The sequence below is a fragment of the Fimicolochytrium jonesii genome, assembly GCF_025526975.1.
Source record: "Fimicolochytrium jonesii strain JEL569 chromosome Unknown EV422scaffold_6, whole genome shotgun sequence".
Taxonomy (NCBI): Eukaryota; Fungi; Chytridiomycota; class Chytridiomycetes; order Spizellomycetales; family Powellomycetaceae; genus Fimicolochytrium; species Fimicolochytrium jonesii.
In genome coordinates, this window is record NW_026515673.1 from 309,710 (window position 1) to 330,984 (window position 21,275).

The 21,275-nt window shown below is 53.6% G+C and overlaps 8 protein-coding genes across 8 annotated transcripts; 3 read left to right on the top strand and 5 right to left on the bottom strand.

The window, feature by feature from the left end:
• Positions 1 to 517: 517 nt before the first annotated feature.
• Positions 518 to 1,201, bottom strand: EV422DRAFT_565795 (mitochondrial oligoribonuclease; the record flags this gene model as incomplete). The annotated part of the gene is made up of 3 exons (XM_053072366.1): positions 518 to 590; positions 650 to 1,089; positions 1,145 to 1,201. The coding sequence occupies 3 exons, from the start codon at positions 1,199 to 1,201 to the stop codon at positions 518 to 520; spliced, it is 570 nt and encodes a 189-aa protein (XP_052927108.1).
• Positions 1,202 to 1,396: 195 nt separating this feature from the next.
• EV422DRAFT_585444 (uncharacterized protein) lies at positions 1,397 to 7,770 on the bottom strand (the record flags this gene model as incomplete). Its single annotated transcript, XM_053073448.1, has 13 exons — positions 7,404 to 7,770; positions 7,153 to 7,330; positions 6,601 to 7,092; positions 6,427 to 6,534; positions 6,151 to 6,372; positions 5,293 to 6,092; positions 4,860 to 5,229; positions 4,658 to 4,804; positions 4,435 to 4,594; positions 2,182 to 4,368; positions 1,929 to 2,104; positions 1,580 to 1,852; positions 1,397 to 1,516 (listed from the first exon to the last, which is right to left on the bottom strand). Exons 1-13 carry the CDS (start codon positions 7,634 to 7,636, stop codon positions 1,397 to 1,399), a joined length of 5,466 nt encoding a protein of 1,821 aa, XP_052927109.1. The 5' UTR covers positions 7,637 to 7,770.
• A 1-nt stretch (position 7,771) lies between these two features.
• Positions 7,772 to 9,736, bottom strand: EV422DRAFT_522720 (ATP-NAD kinase). Its single transcript, XM_053069846.1, has 10 exons — positions 9,525 to 9,736; positions 9,379 to 9,439; positions 9,206 to 9,304; positions 9,010 to 9,148; positions 8,849 to 8,951; positions 8,655 to 8,786; positions 8,473 to 8,581; positions 8,247 to 8,409; positions 8,104 to 8,187; positions 7,772 to 8,033 (listed from the first exon to the last, which is right to left on the bottom strand). The coding sequence occupies exons 1-10, from the start codon at positions 9,670 to 9,672 to the stop codon at positions 7,914 to 7,916; spliced, it is 1,158 nt and encodes a 385-aa protein (XP_052927110.1). The 5' UTR covers positions 9,673 to 9,736; the 3' UTR covers positions 7,772 to 7,913.
• EV422DRAFT_522722 (uncharacterized protein) lies at positions 9,737 to 10,597 on the top strand. Its single transcript, XM_053069847.1, has 3 exons — positions 9,737 to 9,902; positions 9,985 to 10,330; positions 10,393 to 10,597. The coding sequence occupies exons 1-2, from the start codon at positions 9,875 to 9,877 to the stop codon at positions 10,206 to 10,208; spliced, it is 252 nt and encodes an 83-aa protein (XP_052927111.1). The 5' UTR covers positions 9,737 to 9,874; the 3' UTR covers positions 10,209 to 10,330; positions 10,393 to 10,597.
• Positions 10,598 to 10,922: 325 nt separating this feature from the next.
• Positions 10,923 to 11,936, bottom strand: EV422DRAFT_522727 (uncharacterized protein). Its single transcript, XM_053069848.1, has 5 exons — positions 11,914 to 11,936; positions 11,757 to 11,849; positions 11,608 to 11,678; positions 11,417 to 11,508; positions 10,923 to 11,317 (listed from the first exon to the last, which is right to left on the bottom strand). The coding sequence occupies exons 2-5, from the start codon at positions 11,824 to 11,826 to the stop codon at positions 11,269 to 11,271; spliced, it is 282 nt and encodes a 93-aa protein (XP_052927112.1). The 5' UTR covers positions 11,827 to 11,849; positions 11,914 to 11,936; the 3' UTR covers positions 10,923 to 11,268.
• A 373-nt stretch (positions 11,937 to 12,309) lies between these two features.
• On the top strand, positions 12,310 to 14,630 carry EV422DRAFT_494247 (ThiF family protein; the record flags this gene model as incomplete). The annotated part of the gene is made up of 12 exons (XM_053067730.1): positions 12,310 to 12,350; positions 12,477 to 12,580; positions 12,645 to 12,808; positions 12,862 to 13,051; positions 13,109 to 13,278; positions 13,338 to 13,481; positions 13,543 to 13,602; positions 13,665 to 13,798; positions 13,865 to 14,064; positions 14,129 to 14,251; positions 14,314 to 14,407; positions 14,471 to 14,630. 12 exons carry the CDS (start codon positions 12,310 to 12,312, stop codon positions 14,628 to 14,630), a joined length of 1,584 nt encoding a protein of 527 aa, XP_052927113.1.
• Positions 14,631 to 15,102: 472 nt separating this feature from the next.
• Positions 15,103 to 16,820, bottom strand: EV422DRAFT_384818 (Rho GTPase activation protein). Its single transcript, XM_053066806.1, has 5 exons — positions 16,494 to 16,820; positions 16,210 to 16,416; positions 15,880 to 16,136; positions 15,598 to 15,813; positions 15,103 to 15,518 (listed from the first exon to the last, which is right to left on the bottom strand). Exons 1-5 carry the CDS (start codon positions 16,640 to 16,642, stop codon positions 15,157 to 15,159), a joined length of 1,191 nt encoding a protein of 396 aa, XP_052927114.1. The 5' UTR covers positions 16,643 to 16,820; the 3' UTR covers positions 15,103 to 15,156.
• Positions 16,821 to 17,398: 578 nt separating this feature from the next.
• On the top strand, positions 17,399 to 21,068 carry EV422DRAFT_494357 (armadillo-type protein; the record flags this gene model as incomplete). The annotated part of the gene is made up of 8 exons (XM_053067738.1): positions 17,399 to 17,488; positions 17,563 to 17,644; positions 17,707 to 18,349; positions 18,416 to 18,583; positions 18,653 to 19,656; positions 19,718 to 20,049; positions 20,117 to 20,471; positions 20,557 to 21,068. 8 exons carry the CDS (start codon positions 17,399 to 17,401, stop codon positions 21,066 to 21,068), a joined length of 3,186 nt encoding a protein of 1,061 aa, XP_052927115.1.
• Positions 21,069 to 21,275: the final 207 nt, after the last annotated feature.

A 21,275-nucleotide genomic window follows, 5' to 3' on the forward strand; every position in this document is an offset into this window, starting at 1 on the left:
TGATCCTGCCAAAGCCGGCTAAAGGACGGAGTTACAGGGATGAAGGACTTTCTCTATTGCAAAGCGTTTGGGAAAGAGGGGAGAGCATACCACCGCCGGCGAGTGTCCTTCCACCAGCATATACTGTGGACATATTAGCTCCCCACCTGTACCTAGCATTCGAATCACACCGTACATAGTGTAAGTAGGTTTACGCTCCGGTTTTGATATGGGGAGATTGATAGAGATTTTGCGTTTTGGGAGTTGTGACTTGTGTCGTCGACCGGAGCCCCCCTCCCCCCGCCCTGATGGCACCTGATGGCACCTGCTCAATCTGCTCTACGAGGACTCAACAGCCGTAGATATCCAAGCGGAAGACTGGACGCATGAGACAGACTAGAGGAGGTTCCTGCATCTCCACGTATAGTTTCCCCTGATGATTGTCTGAGACATGTCGCCTTGCATTTTGCTTCTTACGCCGTTTGCCTCCCGGTTACTATGCTCCAATTGGCAACCCGTCAAGCGCCCATCCAAAGCCCTAAGGACTTCTAAACGCCGCCTTCCGATAATACCAAAGCTCCTCAATACTCTCCCTAATATCATCCAACGCTCTGTTTTCACAGATCAGTCCCAACTCCAAAAACACCCCACCCGCAATCTCACAACTCACCGATGCTTCAACCCCTTTGGCGGCACCCCATCCGCCACCCCCGGCATCCACCTCCTCACAAGCTCCTTCACAGTACTCACGTCCACAATCCGATAATGCAACCACTCCACCAACTGTGGACACTCCTTGCACAGAAACATCCTGTCCACGTGGACCGAGTTGCCTGCGAGCACCCCCTCACCCTTCGTTGGTATCCATTTCTTGATGAAGGCGAGTGTCTGGCGCTCCGCGTCGGTGATGCTGAGTGTGGAGGCGAGAACGGCGGATGTGAGACCGGAATCCCGGTGATGGGTCGTGCACCAGTCGTCCATGGCGGACATGACGGCGCGCGGTTGGTGGATTATGAGGGAGGGCATTTCGGCGATGATGTGGAGGTGGGCGTCGGTTATGATTGTGGCGATTTCGATGATGTGGTCTTTTGTCGTGTTGAGGCCTGTCATCTGGGGGGTGGGTGAGGGAGCGTCATCTTGTGATGGGCGGGGGGGTTTTGCGCACCTCAAGGTCGATCCAGACTAGGGGGCCTTCGATTGGGTTTCCGGGTAGGTGCGCCATTTTGCGGGAAGGTATTGAGATGGTGGGAAGGGGTCTGAGTAGTAGTTGTCTTGCAGCTGCTGGTAGTGGTCTTGCAGGCCTTCGGAATAACAGCATTTAGTCGGAAGGTTTCTGACAAGGGAGAGAAAGCAGCGACGGAAGAGATGCCACGCCGAAAGACTCGTGTTTATGGTACATGGTACAAAAAAACAACATCTACGGCAACACCACAGCCATCTGTTCCTTCGTGAGATCAAACTCTTCAAGATTGGCTTCCTGCATCAAATTGTACAGAGTCCCTTCCAGGACGCTAGCAACCAGATTCTGGAACTCAGACTCCCTTCAAAGGTCCAAACGTCAGTACGTCGTCCCATAATAAAAGTAAAGCGAGAAAAGAACCAACGATATAACCCACCTCAGAACCCCGTCTATCCTCTCCGCGACCCTCGACGTCCTCTCCAGCGACTCCTCCTCACTACTCCCACTGTCCACGGGCCTCTGCAGCTCGATCCCGTTGATCTTCCTTCCCGTGACCATCTGCGCATAGTACGGCGGCGGGTCCTGGCGGAGTTCGCCGGGCAGGTTTTGGATGGTGGGGTCTTGGAAGACGTCGTCGAGGATGGAGGAGAGGGCGGCGTGGATTGTGGCGCGGGCGGTTGGGGATGTGAATACCTGGGGCATTCATGGCAGGGATGAGTCGGAGTGCTTATGACGCCAGAAGGTCTGAACCGCAGGCTGAGATACATACCGGACTCTGCACATCAGCGATGAGCCTCTCGCTCCGTCGGTTGTAGAAGAATCCCTCGTACCCGCTGTACAGCGCGCGACACTCTTCGACGGGATGTGAGCGGCCGACAATGGCTAGGAAGAGGAGCGAGGGTTCGGGGGGTGGTGGGAGGCCTAGCAGGCCGATGTCGCTGCCGACTGCGAGGAAGGATAAGATTAGAGGTCACGATTTAGGATGGAGTTTACATAGTGGGGTCATGCGTAGCGACATCTACCTGAGAGAGCTGAAGACGGTCTCCTTCCACCCTGCCCAGCCGCCGTCGCCGCCTCCACCTTCGTCCCCGACGCCACAGGCGGCGGCGAAATCGGCGGCAAAGTCCTATACTTCATCTTCGTCAAATCATGCAAACTCCCTCCACTCCCCACCGCAACCGAGTCCCTCCTCAACAACGGCTCCACAACACTCAACGGCCGCCCTTCCCGTCGGGCGGTCTCAATGGTATCCCGTGCGGTGTTGTATTCGTGGAGGGCGGTCTCGTCCATGATCTCGCAGACGACGTCAACGAGGAACATTTCGGGGAAGAAGGAGGGGGTTAGGGAGACTTTGCAGACTTGGGTTTCGGAGGGGTGGAGGATGCCGGATTGGGGTGTGAAGGACAGAACTGAGAGGAAAGAGAAGCCAGCCATTAGCAATGCGCGGGTTGAGAGACCTCCATGATTTGAACTTAGAGGTTTACCCCCGGTCACCGTCTCAGGTACGATCCACTTGAACGACACTTCGGACGATTCATGCAGATTGGTCACGACGACGATATTCCGAACCGTCGCTCCAGTTGGCATATGTCCGAAATTGATGCGCTCCTTCGAGAGTTTCGCCAGCTGTTCTGGCATCTCAAGCAGCTGAATGGGCGGGATGATATCCCCGTACTCCTGCGGATCCGTTCGGTCCTCTGGATCTTCAACGGTCGGGAAATCGACCCCGCGCCCGCGAAACGTGATGATCTGCGTCTGACCGTCCGTCACAGTGATGGGAATATCGACCTCGTACTCCTTTGCTTCGATCGGGCGGAACACCCAATCGAACGACTCGGACTCGCCAGGCGCGATGTATCCCGATGTTCTGCGGCATTCGAAGATGTCTACGTTGTGGTTTTCCCGTTTGATCTGCTCCAGCGGCGTCAGGTCCAAAGTGTATTCGACCGACACGAGGCCGCGGTTGACGATATGGTATTTCTGCACCGGTGGATCTAGCACGCCCACCTCGACCGGATGGAACTCGTGGACGGTTTCATGGAAATGGAGGCATTTGGCGTCTGGGTTCGCTGTATACCCCAGGAAGTTGATAACAACCTCCTTACTAGACTGCGTTGTCCCGTTCCGCAGCTTGAATACGACGGGGATCTTATGGTGCCCCGGATGTTCATGGCTGTACGTTACGGTCACATGCACGCTCTCCTGCGGGTCCAGCCACCCGTTCTTCGGCTGAATCGAAAACAGCTCATTGTCCATGATGAAGTTATAATGCAGCTGCTCCTCGCTGTAGTCTCCCGGATCAGCCCACTGCTCCACCTCAATCTGTAGGTCGTTAGGGAAATAATACACCCATTCGACGGGGACCACGCCCGAGTTGTGCAGATTGACGTGGTAAACCGTCTCTTTGCTTCGCAGGGGTGCCGCGCCGAAATCGAAGTCGACCGAGGGGCCTTGGATGTTGGCGCTGGAGCTGTACCTGTACGCTGGCTGCTGGTCGGTTGGGAAGGATGACTCGTTGATGGGAGTGACGGTTGGCGAGGGGTCGACGCTTGCCATTACGTTGTTGAACTTTTCGAGGGAGAAGAGTTCCCAGAGGTACGATTTTGAGTAGCCTTCGCATCGGATGTCGGTTACCTGGACAAGTGGGTGGACCCCCAATGCGGTGATGTCGAATAGATGTTGTCGTTCCGATAACCCATCGTTGTGCTGTGATGGGACCAATCCTTGCCGTGAATCAAGGCTCTGCAGCTTGAGTCTGTAGTAAACAGTAAACTCATGTTTTTGCTGCTCGCGCAAGCAAAGCTTCACCCGCAATGCCTGATGTGATCGCGCAGGAAGGATCGGGTACAGCTGCTTGATCTCGATGCCGCATTCCTCGAAGGGGCCGGACACAGTGTGCTCTAAGCTTTCCGCAGCATCGCCGCGTCTGCTAAGATCGTCTTTGGAGCGTCTGCTGAGATTGTCCTTGGAGCGGTTTTCGGATCGCTGCTGGGGTTTCCGTGTTTTGCGTGTAATCTCCAATTCGTATAGTGCATCGCATGCAGTGGGGTTGGATAAGAGGACATCTCGCTCGATGATGGAGTTCACTAGCACGGCGCCGAGATCCAACACGTCTGGGCTCGCTTCCATGCTTCCGTTGATCCCTTGGCCGATGACAGTCAACGTCGATCGTCGCTTAGTCATATCCTGCGGTCTGCCGTCGGATGATTCTGCAAGCGCATAACCAAACGAGAGTGAGCTCATATAAAGGCTTGTTCGAGGCCGCGAGTGCTTACCATCAGGTTCATGGCAGAAATAGCACGGCAGCTTCATCACCCAGTTCCTCACAGCATTCGGCGCGAAGCTGCATTCGAACTCCATGGACTCATTGGGCAGAAGGGTACCGCTAACAGGCTGAACCGCTACAAGGTTTCCATATTGGTGTGGTATGTGCCACTAGAATACGAAAGCTTAGACTCTGATGGTCGTCGATTGCGAAATCTCAGAACGTGCCCCTACCTCGAACTTGACGGAGATTTTGGAAGTATTCCGTGCCACGAACCCTCTTCTCGCTATCGCGCCTACGCACGTCGGCTTGAAGCAAACTGCGTTATCTGATCCAAACGTCAGATGTGGGAAGTACCCGACTCCCTTGACGTGTATGTCCTTGTAGCCGCACGAAAGAAGTCAGTTCACGGATATCACACCATCAATCGATCACGCTGGCCAGCGTACCTACATATGTATTTGCCGCTGACGAGTTGAACGCGCATTTGAGGGCCTGCTCAAAAATGCGCTGTTCGCTTGGCGAGAACCTGAACACCAGCAGGCGGGACTCGCCTTTATGCAGGATGCCAGCACGCGGCTTCACGGTGAACGCGGCTCCTCCCATGCTGGCCAAAGGCGTGCCTCCTCCTATCCCTCTCAAACTACCGTCGATTACTGCATAGTGAGCAGGGGTGTCGCCGTCGTTTGTGACGCGAATGGTGCGGTACATGGATTTGTCAACGTGGCATGGCGGAAAATCCAGTGGCATGGCACCAAAATTTATCTTCGGTATGAATGAATCCGTTCCAGGCATGAAAGTGTTGCTAGATGTGTTTACTGATGAGCAATGTGATTTGGCAGTAGTAAATGTTGCGCACTTGACTTACCCAGTAACCAGAGGCGTTACACACCAAGGCGGCGTAAACGTATCCTCATTTACAAGCCTGAAGTTGCGCATGCTTTTGAAGTACACAAAGCATTCCAAATGAGCTCCAAAGATCGAATTGTCGATTTTCGGCCGGAAGTTGATTCGGAACTCTGCCGTGCTTCGAGGTAAGATATCCGTAATCGTTGGCGTGACGCTGAACACCGAGTCCTGGCCGCTAGTTTCTCCCGGCATGATCCATACGCACGACATTTTGCCTGACGTGTTATTCGAGATCCGAATGGTCCGACTGTCGATGACCTTGTATCGAGAGCAAGATCCAAACTCGACGTGCGTATCAACGAGTGTCACCGGCTCGCAGTCAGTAGTACCCTCGTAAAAGTAGTCGCTGGCCACAGTACAATCCGGATAAGTGGAATCGCTGATGTGATTCGAGCGGTTTGCTTCCGCTTGTGCCGGGTCACTCCATTGCAAAGGACCACCATTGCAAGTGATGATACCGTTCTTCATCATCTCTTCCAACTGCTCTGGTCCATAATTCCATAGCCCGTTCTTCCTCCTGCTCTCATAGTTCTCGACGTGCTTGTACAAGAACGTCGCTGGTCGACGCTTGTCATTATAGCATGTGGCCAGGATGTCCAGCACCAGTCCATCATGATGCTCCACTAGACAATACACCCGTCGATAATAGTTGATCGGTTCTGATGCCGAGAACTTGATCGTAAGCGCTACAGAGGAATGGGGATTGATCGTTCCATATGGCTTGTCTATGCGAAAGATGCTGTTCGGCTCGACGAGAAACTGCATACCAAATGTGAGAACACCATAAACGAGAGCTGCCTGAGCGGTAGCATCGTACCTGGTAGAATGCGGATGTTCCCGAATCGTTTGCCAAATGCAGCGCGCGAGTCACTGTCGTCCCGGCCGGCACATCATTGAAATTGACCACCTCGGTACTCAAAGTCACTTTCGGCCCGATCCCTCGTCCCGTACATGTGATTCTAATCGTATTGCCCGAAAGTGTCTTGATATCGAAGTAATCGGTAGATCGCATCGAGGCAGCTGCTGGCGTGAAACTTATCTGAAGAGTTTGTTAGAAATCCTCGCCAGGGTACAATAGTCGAGAGTGGCATACCGTTACGGGGAAGCTCTTATGAGGCGGAATCGTGCCGCTCAGAGTCGAAAAGTCGAAATATGGATCCGCATCGTCCTCAGGCTGCTTTATTCGGAAGTTCGCTGCCACCTAGTCGACAAGCCCCGGTTTAGAATCGGATCGACGATTCCACCTCGCTACCCCAGAATGCCCTACCGCAGAGTAGTTCCATATCACAAACCTCCTTTCCACAGTCTTCCCAACAAACACCTCGCCGAAATCAAACGTGTGTTGTCCGCCCTCGATCGCCAGAAACGAGTATTTCCCGATCCCATGTATCCCCATCGCCTTTGCTGTTTTGGACGACTCCCAGTGCCGCCTATCTCCAAACGTACAGACAGCTGTAGCATTGAACACAGATGCATCTTCCGGCTTGAAATCTATTGTCACCGAAATCTCCGCATTGGGCGCCATCGTCCCGCTTCGGGGCGATATCGCAAATGGTCTTGGGATGCTCCACTCGAAATCACTTCCAAGTTCTCCCGTGTTCGTCAGTAAGAACGTCTTCTTTGCAGTCTCGCGGATTGGACAGAGGGAGAAGTCCGTGGTACTTGGGAAGTCAAGAACATGTTCCGGTAATGTCGCTTTTACGGGAACATAGAACTTGCCGAACGAGGTCGCGAATTCCAGGACATCGTGGTAGTTCTCCTATACAGGAGCGTTGGTATGGGGGCAGGGATGGAGGCTATGCGACTTCAGCCTACATACCTTGGCCACAGGACGGAATGTAATTGGAATCGTCCAGCTCATCCCCGCACTCAAGGTCATAGTCTCCGGGAACTCCATCGAGAAATAGCGCGTTTGCGGGAGCTTGTACTTTATCTTCTGCGTCTTCATTACTACGTTCTTCACGACCAGCTGCTTGATATGCTCGCCTCCAGGCTCCCTGTTTGAAGGGAAGTCACGGTCAGCGTCGTCTTCGTCCATGCTCAGTTTCACAGAGGGCCAGCATAACCCACCAATGGGTAAAATGCACCATTTCAGCGCAATCTATTCCAAACTGCAGCCGCCGGTCTTGACGATTCGGTGTTGTAATTATATCCGTGTCTTTCGCTTTCCCTTGCTGCCTTGGCAGCGGTGGGACGGCAGGCATGCTAGGTAGCGGCGAGTGGCCATCCTTCAGGTTCGCAAAATCGACGATCGACTTTTGAGGCGGGCCAACCTCAACGTCTGGACCCCCGGATGATATCATTGTATCTGTAGGACTTTCGTATGGTTATATTGGATTTTCTCGCGCTCTGAGCAGTATCGTCACTTGATGGGCTCCTCGGGACACGAAAGTCGAGGCTTTCCGGGGAAAAAAATCCCGACACCGGTTTACCTGATATTGTCGGACGCGAAATAAAGCGCAGTTACGACAGCGCGTAACCACGCGTTCCTCCTGATTTTGACAGCTTTCCATACGACGAGCAATTCTCGGACGGATTTTCGACTTGTAAAGCTAATACTATGCCAGTATATAACTATTTCTAACGGTGCGTGTTAACAAATCCCTGGTTCCATTTCAGGGTATGATTGATATCCCGCACCCAGTCACGACCATTGACAGTTCGGGCGATCGTATACAAGGGGTAGTCCGACATTTTGATCTGATGTCTACGATCAGGATAATGGCAATCTGGGCCATGATTTTGAGAGCTCTCGAATGCGAATGCTTACCTCCACGTGCTCTGCAATTCCAAGAAGATAGACATCCCTCCCATCAACGCTCACCTCCGCAGTAGCCCGGCTATTCTTAGAAAGCTACGAATGGAATGAGTACTCAGATTGCGACTGAAGGCGAAACAGAACGCCTCACATACTCGTAGATTTACCCTAACATCGGGAGGTAACAGCGCTGGTCGGAAGGACAGCGATCGCGGACAAATGGGTGTCAATAGAATGCTTTGCACTGAGGGGTGCACGAGTGAACCTCCAGCAGATAGACTATACGCCGTGGAACCCGTTGGGGTTGACACAATCAGGCTGAAGGGGAGGCACGTCAAAGGAAGTTCTGCCCGTACGCTGGCAAGCGACACGCGTACTTACCCATCGGCGATGGCGCCCGTCAGGAACTCGCCGTCGACTGAACATTCGGTCGTGATCATGTGCGGATATCGACCCCGATGAAGTACGATGTCGTTCAGAGCTTGAAACTCTAATGTTTTTGAGCGGGCAGATCAATCATCAGCAGGATTAAACTCTGGTTTCCAATGCGTTGCGGAACTGACCCAACTCCCTCCCTTCGATCTGCGCAATTGTTCCATCATCCCGCCGGATCACGCAGTCCAATCGCATTCTCTGCAGAAGCGGCACGGACCCCTCAATGACCTGTTTCAATGCCTCCGCAAAGTTGACGAACCCTATGATGACAAACTATCAGATCACTCCTGAATGCGCCCACATTCGTGAGTTTGGCTCTAACCGAAAGGTAATAGGAACCCCAATGTTCCCAACGAGAATGGGATTATTGGCGGTGCACGCTTTGGAAACAGCTGCGACGTATGTAGAACTGTTCCGTCACCGCCCTGCATGAGCGTGTTAGGGTCGTTCCAGTCGACTGTGTGGAAGCCTGGAAGGTCCTACCAGCGTTATGACGAAGTCGATGACACCTGAAAGATCCTCCTTCGGCCGCATCACACACAGATCCATCATATGCGGCACTTCATCAGCCACACTTTGCTCCACAACGATGTTCACGTCTGGGTACTGTTTGCGGAGCCAACTTGAGGTTGATAAGGCGATATAGTCCTGCCCTTCGCTGTACTGCACCGTAGCTTACCTTGTAACTTCCAGGAAAGCACTTCTCGTCCGATCGTCTTTCGGCTTTCTCACTATCAGAATATTTCGAGGCTGGCGAGACCAGTTTAGGGTCTTTGGTCTGAATACATAAGCGGGAGTTATATGCTGGCCTTGCTGAAGGACCGCTTTCAGTTCCTTAACGACGCGGCATACCCTTTCGCGGTACTTTGTGCCGCGTGTAAAGACTTAGAGAAGTTCTCCTGAAGGTCCAGGCCTGCCGTGAAACATATGCGCTTCTGTCTCAGTGACTCTTTGTAGGGTCGGCATACAATGTATGTAATAGTCTGCTGCCTCCGCACCTTGAACGGGCACCTTCCCAGGTAATTCGCTTGCTGATCGGGTCGAGGACCATCGCGATTTGGACGCGGCCGAGGTCCGGGCGACATGTGGCGGTCGCCCAACCTTCTTGCAGTGTATGCCTACAAAGGTCCTGCTCCAAGAGAGCATTGGAAAGTCGGTTGGGGCCTTCAAATTGCGTCCTCTTCCAACGAGCAGGAAGCGCTTTCGTGGCTTGCGAGGACTTCCAAACTTCGTCAGGCCTCTCACGCGTTTCCCTCAACAACTTCCGCTCTGGCGCTTTGCTCGAAACTCACATCCCACGTTGTCCTCCTATACAAACACAAACCTCTCTTCGCCATCATACAGCCCAATGAGTTTCATAACCGTCAAATATGGAGGTAAAAGCATCTGTCCAATGCCCTCACCCTCATCCCTCCTTCCATTATCTCAACATCGGACCGGTTCCTCTCTCCAAACCAGCCAACGAAGAACGACTCGCAAACCCCAACGTCCTCTCCTCCGTCCTCCTAAACCACCTAAAAACAGCATGCGGGTTCGGCGACATGCCCGAGAACGTCGACCTGGCATCCGAGACGGGCGAGGTCATTGATCTGATCAATAAGCAGAAGGATTATGCGAAGCGATATGTGGATGCTAGGGGGTCTTATATTTTGGTTAAGGTTTTGGGGGGTGAGTTGGGTTGATGTGTGGGTTGGCATTGGAGAGAAATAGTTAATCACAAATGTTGTAGATGACGGTGATGATTCGACCGCAACATATTCCAGTCTGCTTGACCAGGTCGGCACCGAGAAGCTCAAGTTCTCAGGTACGATGTCATGTCCGTCACCGTGTCATCTTCAATTTTTCTCACACTCTTCAATCGAACAGTAGTCCGCGCGAAGAACAAAGGCAAAGGTGGCCGCGCAGATGGCACTTCGCGCCGCGGAGGCAACAACGACGACGACACACCCGCATCCAACGCGTCAGTAGCAGGCAGTTCCGGGCTTTCAACTTCCAATTCCAAAGATGGCGCTGGCGGCGGTGGAGCTTCCAATCGGAGAGGTGGCGGCGGGGCTGGTGCAGCGGGTGCGGGTGGTGCGGGTGGGACGGGTGGGTCGAAGGGTAGCAAAAACGCTGGCTCGGCATTATCGAGCACGACGAGCCTGTATGAGGCTCCGAACACCTCGGGAGCGGGCGGGACGGGTGCATCGAGGAGGCCGGTTAAGGAAAAGAGTCTGACGAACGCGGCGACAGCAAGTTTAGGTGGAGGTGCGGGTGGTGCGAAGGGGAAGAAGAAGTGAAGGTTTGAAGAATGAATGTGTGGATGTATGTTCATATGTGAGGTGATGCGCTATCGCCATTGGTGTCCGACTCGCAAGTTAAGTGGACTACACACCATTTGGTGACAGCAATTGACATTCTATTATGTATAAAATCTTGAAAATTGAATGCATCCTGTATGCTCCGACTCTCTCTGCTTTCCGAAGGATCATACTTGTTCAAAACACGGACCGGAAGCCGGAAACGTACCGACTGCTTCGTGGCCAGGCATAGCGCTACGCTCCCGCCTCCTAGTTTGACGAGGTTCATGCGCAGGTTGTCCGAATGGTAACAGTCAGACGTGCCTGCCATGATTGGGCGGTCTGGGCTTATGTACCGCAACTGCCCAGCGTCCCTTGCGGATTTTACGCCCTACAATTCCTCTTCGACACGAGTGAACACCATTCATTATGGGGACCCTGCCAATGCCCTGCCAACTCCGCCTCACAGCGAAAAGTATTCAGCGGTGAATGCATACACGTCCTCCGGCTTCCTTATTTCCAGAAGACGAGCAAGTGCAAAAATATGGGAAGTAGGCGTTAGCGACACATAGGACGCTTACCGTTGCTCTTCGTGTAATGATGTGACATACCTATGTAGAATCAACTGCAGGTAGTCCGCCATGATGTCGCCCAGTTCCGGGTGACGCAGCATGTACGCTTTCTGCGCCTCCTTTACTTCTTGCTGATATCCACAAGCGACGAGCAAGTGCAAAAATATGGAAGAAGGTGTCAGGGATACATAGAACGCTCAACGCTACCCTTCCTATAATGGTGTGCATACCTTCCGCAAAAGGAACTCTGACCGCTGCTCCATATCATCTTCTTCCTCCTTTGTTTTCGCCAAATTTCCTGCTGCAGCACCGGGGCCTTGCTGTTCATCGGATATATGCAGTTGGACGCGCGATGATTGTGTGGACGCGGGATGTTCACCTAGTTGATGTGGGCTTCCTTGTGATTGTGTGTCAAGTTGACTTGCAGATGCTCCATGAAGGGATGGCATCGACGAGGATGGTGCAGATGGTTCTGAGGGATGCTGACGGGAGTTAGGTACTGACGCAATACATGATTTTTGCGCAAGGCAGCTTACCAGACACCTCCCGACGGCTATCGTCGTGCAAGCGGGACTGACTCGTATGTGCCGACTGGGAGGGTAATGCACCTGTACTCATGTTTATCTAGAAAGCTGGACTCTTGCGTAGCACGGAAAGCGGGTACTCGAATAGGACCTGCCGTCTATGGCGAAGTGTTGTGAAACCGAGGAAAAAGGAGGAAGCGAGTGGACTCGGTGGACGAGAGTCCGACGCGTTTCTCGCACCGTCATCACCAACTGGCAAAGCAAAACGGCCTGGCTTGTTCCATGTCCACTCCCAAAGCGAAGATCAACTGACGCCGTCTGCGAGGTTCACAGCCGAGGTTGACAAGCTCCGTATCACTTCGTTCAACTCCAAGGAAAGTATCCCACAAGAAAGTCTGGTTGTGCAACATGTTGGACAGCAGAACGCAAAAATATGACAGGCAATTGCGGTGAGTGAAGCTCAGTCGTAAGGACAAAATAACCCCACTGTCCCAGGGTTTCCTCTGTGTGAAACGGTTGTTCCCAGCCAGGCTGCCTGCAAATCACTAAAGCCGGTATCACTGTTGGCTTCATAGACTTTGGCAAGCGCACGGCCAAGCTGCCCTGGAGAGTTCCAAAATATGTCTTTTGAATGCGACAGCGGTCGGGAGCGAAATTCTCAAGAACCTCATCTTGCCTGGTAAGTACCAATACGCCGTGATAAAGCCCAAGGACTCTTCAGTTCAGTGACCCTCCGCCGCCAGCTATCGGATCGTTTACAGTCGTCGATGACAAGCTGGTGACCCAAACCGACCTCGGGAACAACTTCTTCCTTCTTCCGGAAAGTGTCGGGCAATCACGAGCGCGAGTGGTGACCGACCTCCTAAAAGAGCTCAACGAGGAAGTGCAGGGGGAAGCCATCGAAGAGGTGAGGCTGGATTGAAGGACGCTCTTTCCAGTGTAGTCACTAACCGATCGCAGAACCCGCAAAACCTAATAGACCAGTCTCGCCACTTCTTTGAACAATTCACGCTGGTAGTCGCTAGTGAGTTGACCGAGGAGTACACGCTCAAACTTGCCGACCTTTGTTGGGAGTTCAATGTGCCGTTCGTTACGGTGAAGGTGCATGGGTTCATTGCGTATGCGAGGATTCAGTGCCGTGAACATACAGGTTAGTCGTGTAAGGTAGGGGCGTTTTGAGACATGGACGCTGAGATCCTGTTGGCAGTGGTCGAATCACATCCGGAGCAAATCGTCGATCTGCGGCTGGACTGCCCATTCGAGAGCCTGCAAGCGTTCGCATCGTCCATCGACTTTGAACAACTGGATTCCATGGCGTACGGGCACATCCCATATGTCATCATCCTTCTGAGATGCCTGGAAGAATGGAAAGCATCGGTGGGTAATTCACTTCACGTCGATACTACAAGACGACCACGTGGGCTCACACATACCAGCATGAAGGGCATCTCCCGCTGAACAGCACCGAAAGAGCGGCATTCAAAGATCTGATCCGGAGTAAACAACGCGCGGGTCTCGCGGAAGAGCAGAACTTTGAGGAGGCCCTGGCTGCTGCATATCGTGCATGGGCGCCTACCACGGTAAAAGCCATGCCGTGATCTATTGGCGTCCTGACGTCTGTCTGATACGCCAAGCATCTAGATACCATCCTCTATCAGCGCCATCCTGAACGACTCTGCCGCCGATGTCATCACGCCGAACGTAAGTCTTTCGGTCCTATATGTCATTCGACCTCAGGACCACTCACATATCATATGTTCCAGACGCCAGACTTTTGGATCATAGCGAGGGCCGTGCGGGATTTCGTTGCTCACGAGGGTAAAGGCCACCTCCCTCTCGCAGGCACCGTCCCTGACATGCATGCCGACACCGACTCCTATGTCAAACTGCAAACGATGTAAGCACACCGTCGCATCGGAGAGGGCGATGTAACAGTCGATCTAACAATCTCTCACTCTCACAGATACAAAGCAAAAGCCCGCGAAGACGCCGCCGCAGTCGCCACCCGCGTCAAATCCCTAGTCGAGCTCTCCAAGCGCTCCAACCCGATCTCCACCCCCGATATCGACCGCTTCTGCAAGAACGCCGCGCATCTCAGACTTATCCGGTATTCGTCTATACATGAGGAGTATGCGCATACGAGTCCTGGGCTCAAACAGCTGGGTATAGCTAGGAGAAGTAGGTGATGGGGCAGTGCTGAGTTACTGATGATGGTGATGGGTATTAGGCAACTGGCTGTCAGATCCAGACGACAACATCGTCTGGTATGTCCTCTTCAGGGCCGCGGAACGGTTTCGAGCAGTGAACGGACGATATCCAGGTGAACTTTCGACGCCCACTTCAGCAAAAAGTCAAAGATGCAGTATTCTCACCAGTCTTCTGTTGCAGGAGAGTCAAATAGCGACGTCGAAGCGGATATCGCGGGCCTACGAGAGTCTCTAAACGCCTTTCTAAACCAAAGCGGGCTCGAGACGACGGTTGTAGGCAACGAGTTCATCGAAGAATTGTACGTACACCTCTCCAACTCCTTCCTATACCGTGGCTAATATTCCAATCCAATCCCCTACAGCACACGCGCAGGAACCTCCTCTCTCCACTCCATAGCCTCCCTCCACGGCGGCATCGTCGCGCAGGAGATCATCAAGCTGCTCACGCATCAATACGTGCCGCTGGACAACACCGTCATTTTGAACGGGATAAAGAGCACCACTTCAGTTTACCGATTGTGAAAACGCGGAGATGATAATAGAACGGTGACACGCGATAACTGACTAAATCAACTGACGCCGGTGCCAACCCCCGATATGTACATTTTCTGTATGTGCGCATGCGCCGCCCCGCCCGCGCCCCCGACTATACGCTTATACGATGGAACACAAAACTATGTACATTCCGGGAAAACACAGAACAAAACTATGACAAGAATGAGGTGGCCAAGCGCTCCCAAGGGGGGTTTGCGACCCCACCTTTTTACTTCAATCCCCCCGTGTGCGGTGGCGGGTATGGCGTAAACGGGCGAGTATGTAATGGCTACGTGCAAAGTGGGGGGGAGCGGGGGTGTGATAACCCCGGGGTCGGTTGCGGCAGAACAGAATACAGAAAGACGTCCAAAAAACGGTTGCGAGGAGCAGTGATAGGAAGTAGGTAGGCAGGGAGACCCAAGAAAAACAGAGCACGCCAGGCGTGGGGGAGTGTGCTGTCCCATCTAACTGCGCCGCGTATCTGCACTTTTCCACAATCTTAAATCCGGTATCTTCATTCAGCAGCCAATGCGGCGACGCTTTCTGCCTTTTTGATGCTAGTCGGCCGTTCTTCCCCATCACTTCCACGTGCTGCCACCGACCCCGCCGCTTCCATCCCCGTATCGCTCCTCGTCCTCTGCTGCTGCGGAAGCGGCTGATCGGAAAAGATGCTATCCCAATTCGTAATCAAAAACTCAGCGACCGAGTCCATGCCGGGGAAGATAGAGATGGCGAGGTTTTCGGCCGTCATTTTGTTTTCGTCGGCGTGGCGTTGGATGCGGTTGAAGTGACGGGTGATGTAGCGGAGGAGGGAGAAGTGGAAGGGGGTGGGGAGGGTGTGGGTGAGGCAGATTAGGTATTCTGATGGTGTTAGGCCTGTTTGGGAGAGACATAAATGTGAGTTTCCGTTAGCCAGTCAAATGTCCAGACAGGGCAGGGCGTCTCTGCAACATACGTTTGACAGCGTCCTTCAGACGTATCTGCACGTCGCCACCGCCCCATATCCCACCGGGTATAGACGAGATGAACTTTTTGAGGAGAGAGGCGACGGTATGTGGCGACTCGTGCGCTGGGAAGATGTAATCGAAGGTTCCAGTGTCGATTTGTTCTTGGTATGCTGCGACGCGCCGGAGGGAGCCTGGGACACGGTACAGGCCTTCTTTTGTTATTGCTGTTGTGTGGGAGAGAAGGTTAGCACAGTTGAAAGGAATTAAAGGATGACACAAACCGAACGTACATGTGTTTTCCAGCCATGCCGCGCACGCCCTCACAACCAACGGAACAGCGTGAGCGTACGGATCCCGTTCTCGTCTTGGTATCACGAACTCGGATTGGAGATGCGCCCGCGCAGTCCGTTCCGATTCCCGCTCCAACACCAAAGGCAGTGGCACTCCAAACACTCGGATGAGTTCTAACGATGCGGATCTCGGCCCGTAGGAGTTTTGTGATGGAGGTGCAAGGTGCGTGGGCCTGTTTTCGGGGGTGCTGCCGGTGCTGTTCGAGGTGTCATTATCGAGTGAGCATCTCGGCAAACACCGCCAAACGCAAAGTAAGACATCATTTATACCTGTCGTCTGCGCTATGTTCACTAACATCCTCCGACGAAACCGCGCCCCCGTTCGTCTTCCCGTCTCGTCTCCCTTTCAACCTTCCCAACGTCCATTTCGAAATGCCTCCCCACCAATCCCCTGATGGGGACGGTGAACCTTCGATATTGGTCCCGGATCTTGCAACGTTTGACTCAGACTGAGTATCTCGGTTTGGTGTTTCGTCGCTGTGAGTGATCCATTTCATTTTTTGATTGTCAGTCATACTGCTTCCGGCAGCTGCTTGGAACACAAGAAGACCCACCTCCTGCGGAACTTTGTTTCCACAGGTCGGCGTGGAAGCCGAAAGGTGTCGTCTGCGCCTTCTGATCTTAGGCTGATCGACGGGGACGACCGTGGCGGCCGAGGCAGGGACCGATATGCCCTCGGGCTCGGAGGAGTTTGCGACGACATTAGTTGAAAGAACCTGAAAAGTAGCCCGGCGAGGAAGTCGGAATGCCAACCGCCGCTTTACAAGCGGTAATAGGAGGAGAACCTTTTGTTGTTGACAGAGCTTTTGCTGTTGACAGAGGTTTTGACACAAGTGATACACAAATGAAGCAGAAGAACCGATGATGCACTTGACAACGTAGTAGCGGCTGCCGTTGCGAGCGAAAGTACTCCAAGTCGTCGTCGTCGTTGATTGGCCTGCGAGGTGTTCCGACAACGTCCCGAAGTGCCTTGCGGGCGGACCACACTTGGCTCGCTATGAGCAACTGCCGGTGGTGTTGATGAAGAACGCAATCCTGAGGCTATTCCAAGTACGTATGTTTAGCAGCGAAAGTGTCTGATTCTGGGCGCAGCTAAACACGGCCTAATCAAAACGGGGGCGATCAACGAGGCCGCTCCGCGGGGCCGATGGCGAGTGGTTTGTGATCGAGAGAGAGAGCGGCGCGCCTCCTCCCGAGCCTCTCCTCCGGTATCGAACGCCCTCTCCCTTTGCGTCCGCACTTGGTAACTATCGCAACCTGCACGGTTATCACACACTCGGTGAAAAGCGGATAAAAAGCAGTTGCGCAAAAAATGACAGTGCCCGCTGTGAAGGGCGTCGCTTGTTCTCTTTTTTTTGAGAACCCTCCGCTGTCGGTCCTTCAGACTCAATCGAGGCTTGGGGCTCGCAAAACACCCTCTTCTCACCAGCGCAAACAGAACCACCGACGTTCGCCCAATATGGACGCCGGAACTCTGTATCAACTGTTCTCCGCGACCGTCGTGGCTGACGACGCTGTCCGCAAGCCAGCCGAAGAGCAGCTGAAGAAGGTAAGGCTTCGAAGGCTGCGGTAATTTGATCTTACCCTCAAAACACCCGTCCTCAATACTCCTAAACTTGCTAGGTCGAAATAGCTCCTGGGTTCTTGCCGGCCGTACTGCAAATCCTTGGGTCGTCCGAGGCCAACGAATCCGTTCGACAAGCTGGTAAGCCTGACGAGCAACTACAGGTGGGCGGTACGTTACTGACATTCCGCACTCTCTCCCAGCGGCCGTCTTTTTCAAGAACAGGTGTCAACGAGGATGGGATCCAAGTGGAAAGCTGGCGTTGGGAGAGGAAGACAAGGTGTCGATTCGCCAAAACATTCTCCCTGCGATCGTCCACTTGCCGCACAGGCTCCGAGTGCAATTGGTCGCTTGTCTGGGCTCCATGCTTCAACATGACAACAAGGCGAACAGGTGGCCGGAATACCTGACACAGGCCATGACGCTGGTCAAATCGTCGGACGAGGGAGCAGTGTCCGCCGGTGTCGCTGCTGTCTTTGAGTTTGTAAAGTCCTATCAATGGGGCGACGAAGAGAAGCGCGCGCCCATTCAGCCTATTATCCAGGAGGGGCTCCCCATCCTGTACACGGTTGCGACGCACCTTATCACTCTGAACACCGAGGCAGCTGGATTCAACCTGAAGACGATCCTGAGAATCTACATGTCGACCATCCGCCTCAACTTGTCGCCAACACAGCAAAGCTCCGCCTCCCTTGTTCCCTGGGGCACCCTGTTCGTTCAATTGGTTCAGAAGCCCATCACCGCGGACTTTCCAGGAATGCCTGAGGACGAGAGCGAGCGGGAGCGTCACCCTTGGTGGAAAGCCAAGAAGTGGGCATACCACATCCTCAACCTACTGTTCGAGAGGTTAGATTTCGAATTGTTTAGTTTCGGGGTTTCTGTCGATTGTTGACCCCGAATGCATTCCAACAGATACGCTAGGAAACCCGAAAAGAAATACCAGCAGTTCTCAGCCGTGTTTATGGAGCATTTCGCCCCAAACATCTTGACGGCGTACCTCCACCAAATCGAGCTCCTTATTGGAGGTGTCTGGCTTTCGCCCAGAGTGAAGCAGTTGATCGCAAACTTTCTGCAGAGCAGGTTGGTTGAGTGTGTTGAGCTCCATGCCCTGGTCAGTAACGTCTCTAAAACGTGACATTTTACCTACAGCATAAAGCCCAGGAGCACGTGGGCTATCCTCAAGCCCCACCTCGAAACCATCATCATGCACTTCATTTTCCCCTTGTTATCATTCAGCGACGAAGATCAGGAGCTGTGGGAGGATGATCCGGTCGAGTACTTGCAGAAGAAGGTGGACAACCCCATGGACGATTTCCGCAGCCCTGTCTCTGCCGCGGAAGCCCTCCTCTTCGAAGTCACAAAACTCAGGAACCAGCAAACGTTCGTTCCCACCGTTACCTTGATCAACGGGATTATCCAGCGGTACAATGAGAGCCCCGTTGAGACGAGAAACCCCCGCCACAAAGACGGCGCATTGCACATGATGGCTTGCCTCGCCCCGTTGGCTCTGAGCCCAAAATCGCCCATCAAAGATCACATCGAGACCTTCTTGGTGCACAATGTGATTCCGGAGCTGAAGAGCCCGTACGGGTTCCTCCGTGCGCGAGCATGCAACACACTGCTGACGTACGAAGACGTGGACTTTGAAAACGTGGAACACCAGCAACTGGCCTTCCGCGGCGTCCTCGACTGTCTCCGAGACTCGGAGCTTCCCGTCCGTGTCAGCGGTGCATTGGCGCTCCGACCTTACCTCCGCGTCCCCACCATCCACGAAGCCATGAAGCCCCACGTGCAGGACATCATCCAAGCAATGATGTCCCTCAACAACGAGGTGGACATGGAGAGCCTGACCGAAGTCCTCGAGAGCCTGGTCGGCGACTTTTCCTCCGAATTGACGCCCTTCGCCGTCCAGCTCGCATCGCAGTTGAGCGAGACGTTCCTCAGGATGTTGGCGGAGGCCCGGGAAGTTGCCGACGAGGGCGATTCCTATGATATGGCTGAGGCGTTTGATGAGAAGACGGCTGCTGCGCAGGGTGTGATGCGCACGCTGTGCACTTTGGTGCTTGCAATGGAGGCGTCGCAGCAGATTTTGAGCGAGTTGGAGGTTATCATTGCGCCGTCGTTGTCGTTTGTGCTGAGTAATCACCTTGCTGGTATGTCCGGAAATGCTGGCTGTCGAACTTGGGATTCAATCTAACTTTATGGCTTTCGCAGACTTATATCAAGAAGTATTCGAAGTAATCGAAACCCTCACCTATTGCGCCAAAAAGATTTCCCCAACAATGTGGCAAATCTGGACTGTCCTCTATGGTGCCTACAAAGCCGACGCGTCCGACTACCTCGAGGAGATGGCCAACACCCTCGAGAACTACATTGCGTTCGGGTCCGAGGTGTTTGCAACCAGCCAGGAGCTCCAGGCGCAGATATTTGAGATTATCCACAACACTTTGGGTGCGAATGATTTGAATTACTCGAATACGACTAGGGCGAGGGCTTGTGATTTGATTGAGCTGCTGTTGTTGCATTTGCCTGGTCACGTTGATGCGGTAGGTGTCATGCTCCAATCAGGCGACGCAGAAGGCGATGCTTACTCCTCCGCTCTCCTTAAACCAGATGGTACCTCAATTCATCGACCTCATCCTTCCCTACCTCGCCCCCAACAAAGCCAAAAAAGCGCCTTACCGAGTCCGCTGCCTCGAAGTCATCATCAACGCGCTCTACTACAACCCCGGCGCGACACTCGAGCTGCTCGAGCAGCGCAACGCCACCACCGCCTTTTTCATGAAGTGGTTCACGGACCTCCCTGAGTTCCGCCGTGTGCATGATAAGAAGCTGTGCGTATTGGCGCTTTCGGCGGTGTTGGAGCTGCCTGTGCAGCAGTTGCCGGCGTCGTTGCAGGGGCAGGCGTGGACGGAGATGTTGAATGGTGTTTTCAAGGTTTTTGAGACTTTGCCTGTTGCGTTGAAAGGTATGGGATGCGAGTCTTGGTCGATTACCCGGCCCCCTTCCACGCAAGGTGTCTCATCATCTAACCATGTTGCTCCCGCATGTAGCTCGCGAAGACGAAAAGGCCCTATACGAAGACGGCCTCGACTCAGAAGACGAAGACGACGAGCTCGCCAGCGACGACGAGGACGAAGACCCTCTCTTCCGCCACACCGCCGACGACGCCGACGCCTTCGACGAGGACGACGAGTACCTCGACCTCCTCGACCAAAAGAACGCCGAAAAGAACCCAGACTACACCCCCAGCGCGACCGACACGCATCTCGCAGGGCAACCTTACGTCGGCGACGGTGCGGACGACGACGACGAGGATGAGGATGAATGGGATTTGGATGATCTGGACGAGGATATATTCCTAGAGACCCCGCTGGATAAGATTGACGCGTATGTGGCGTTTGAGGGCACGATGCAGCGGTTGGCGAATCGGGCGGATACGGCCGCGTTGTTGCAGCAGGGCGTGGCGGGGGCGCAGGGACTGGTGCAGGATATCGTGACCCGGGCTGCGGATTTTAGGACGAAGGAGGCGGAGAAGGCTGCCGCGGAGTTGCAGAAGCAATAGAGGGGGATGCGTGGGGCTGTCTATGTACATGTATACTGAGGGCGAAAGTATGCAGTGTTCGGCGTCGGGGTTCCGAACTTCTTTTATCTATTTTATCCCCCCATCCTTCCCTTCCCCCACATATATATAGATCATTTTTTGTGTACCTCATCTGATTTTCATCCATTGGTATAGGTCATCATTTGTAGAATAGGAATTCCATCTCCC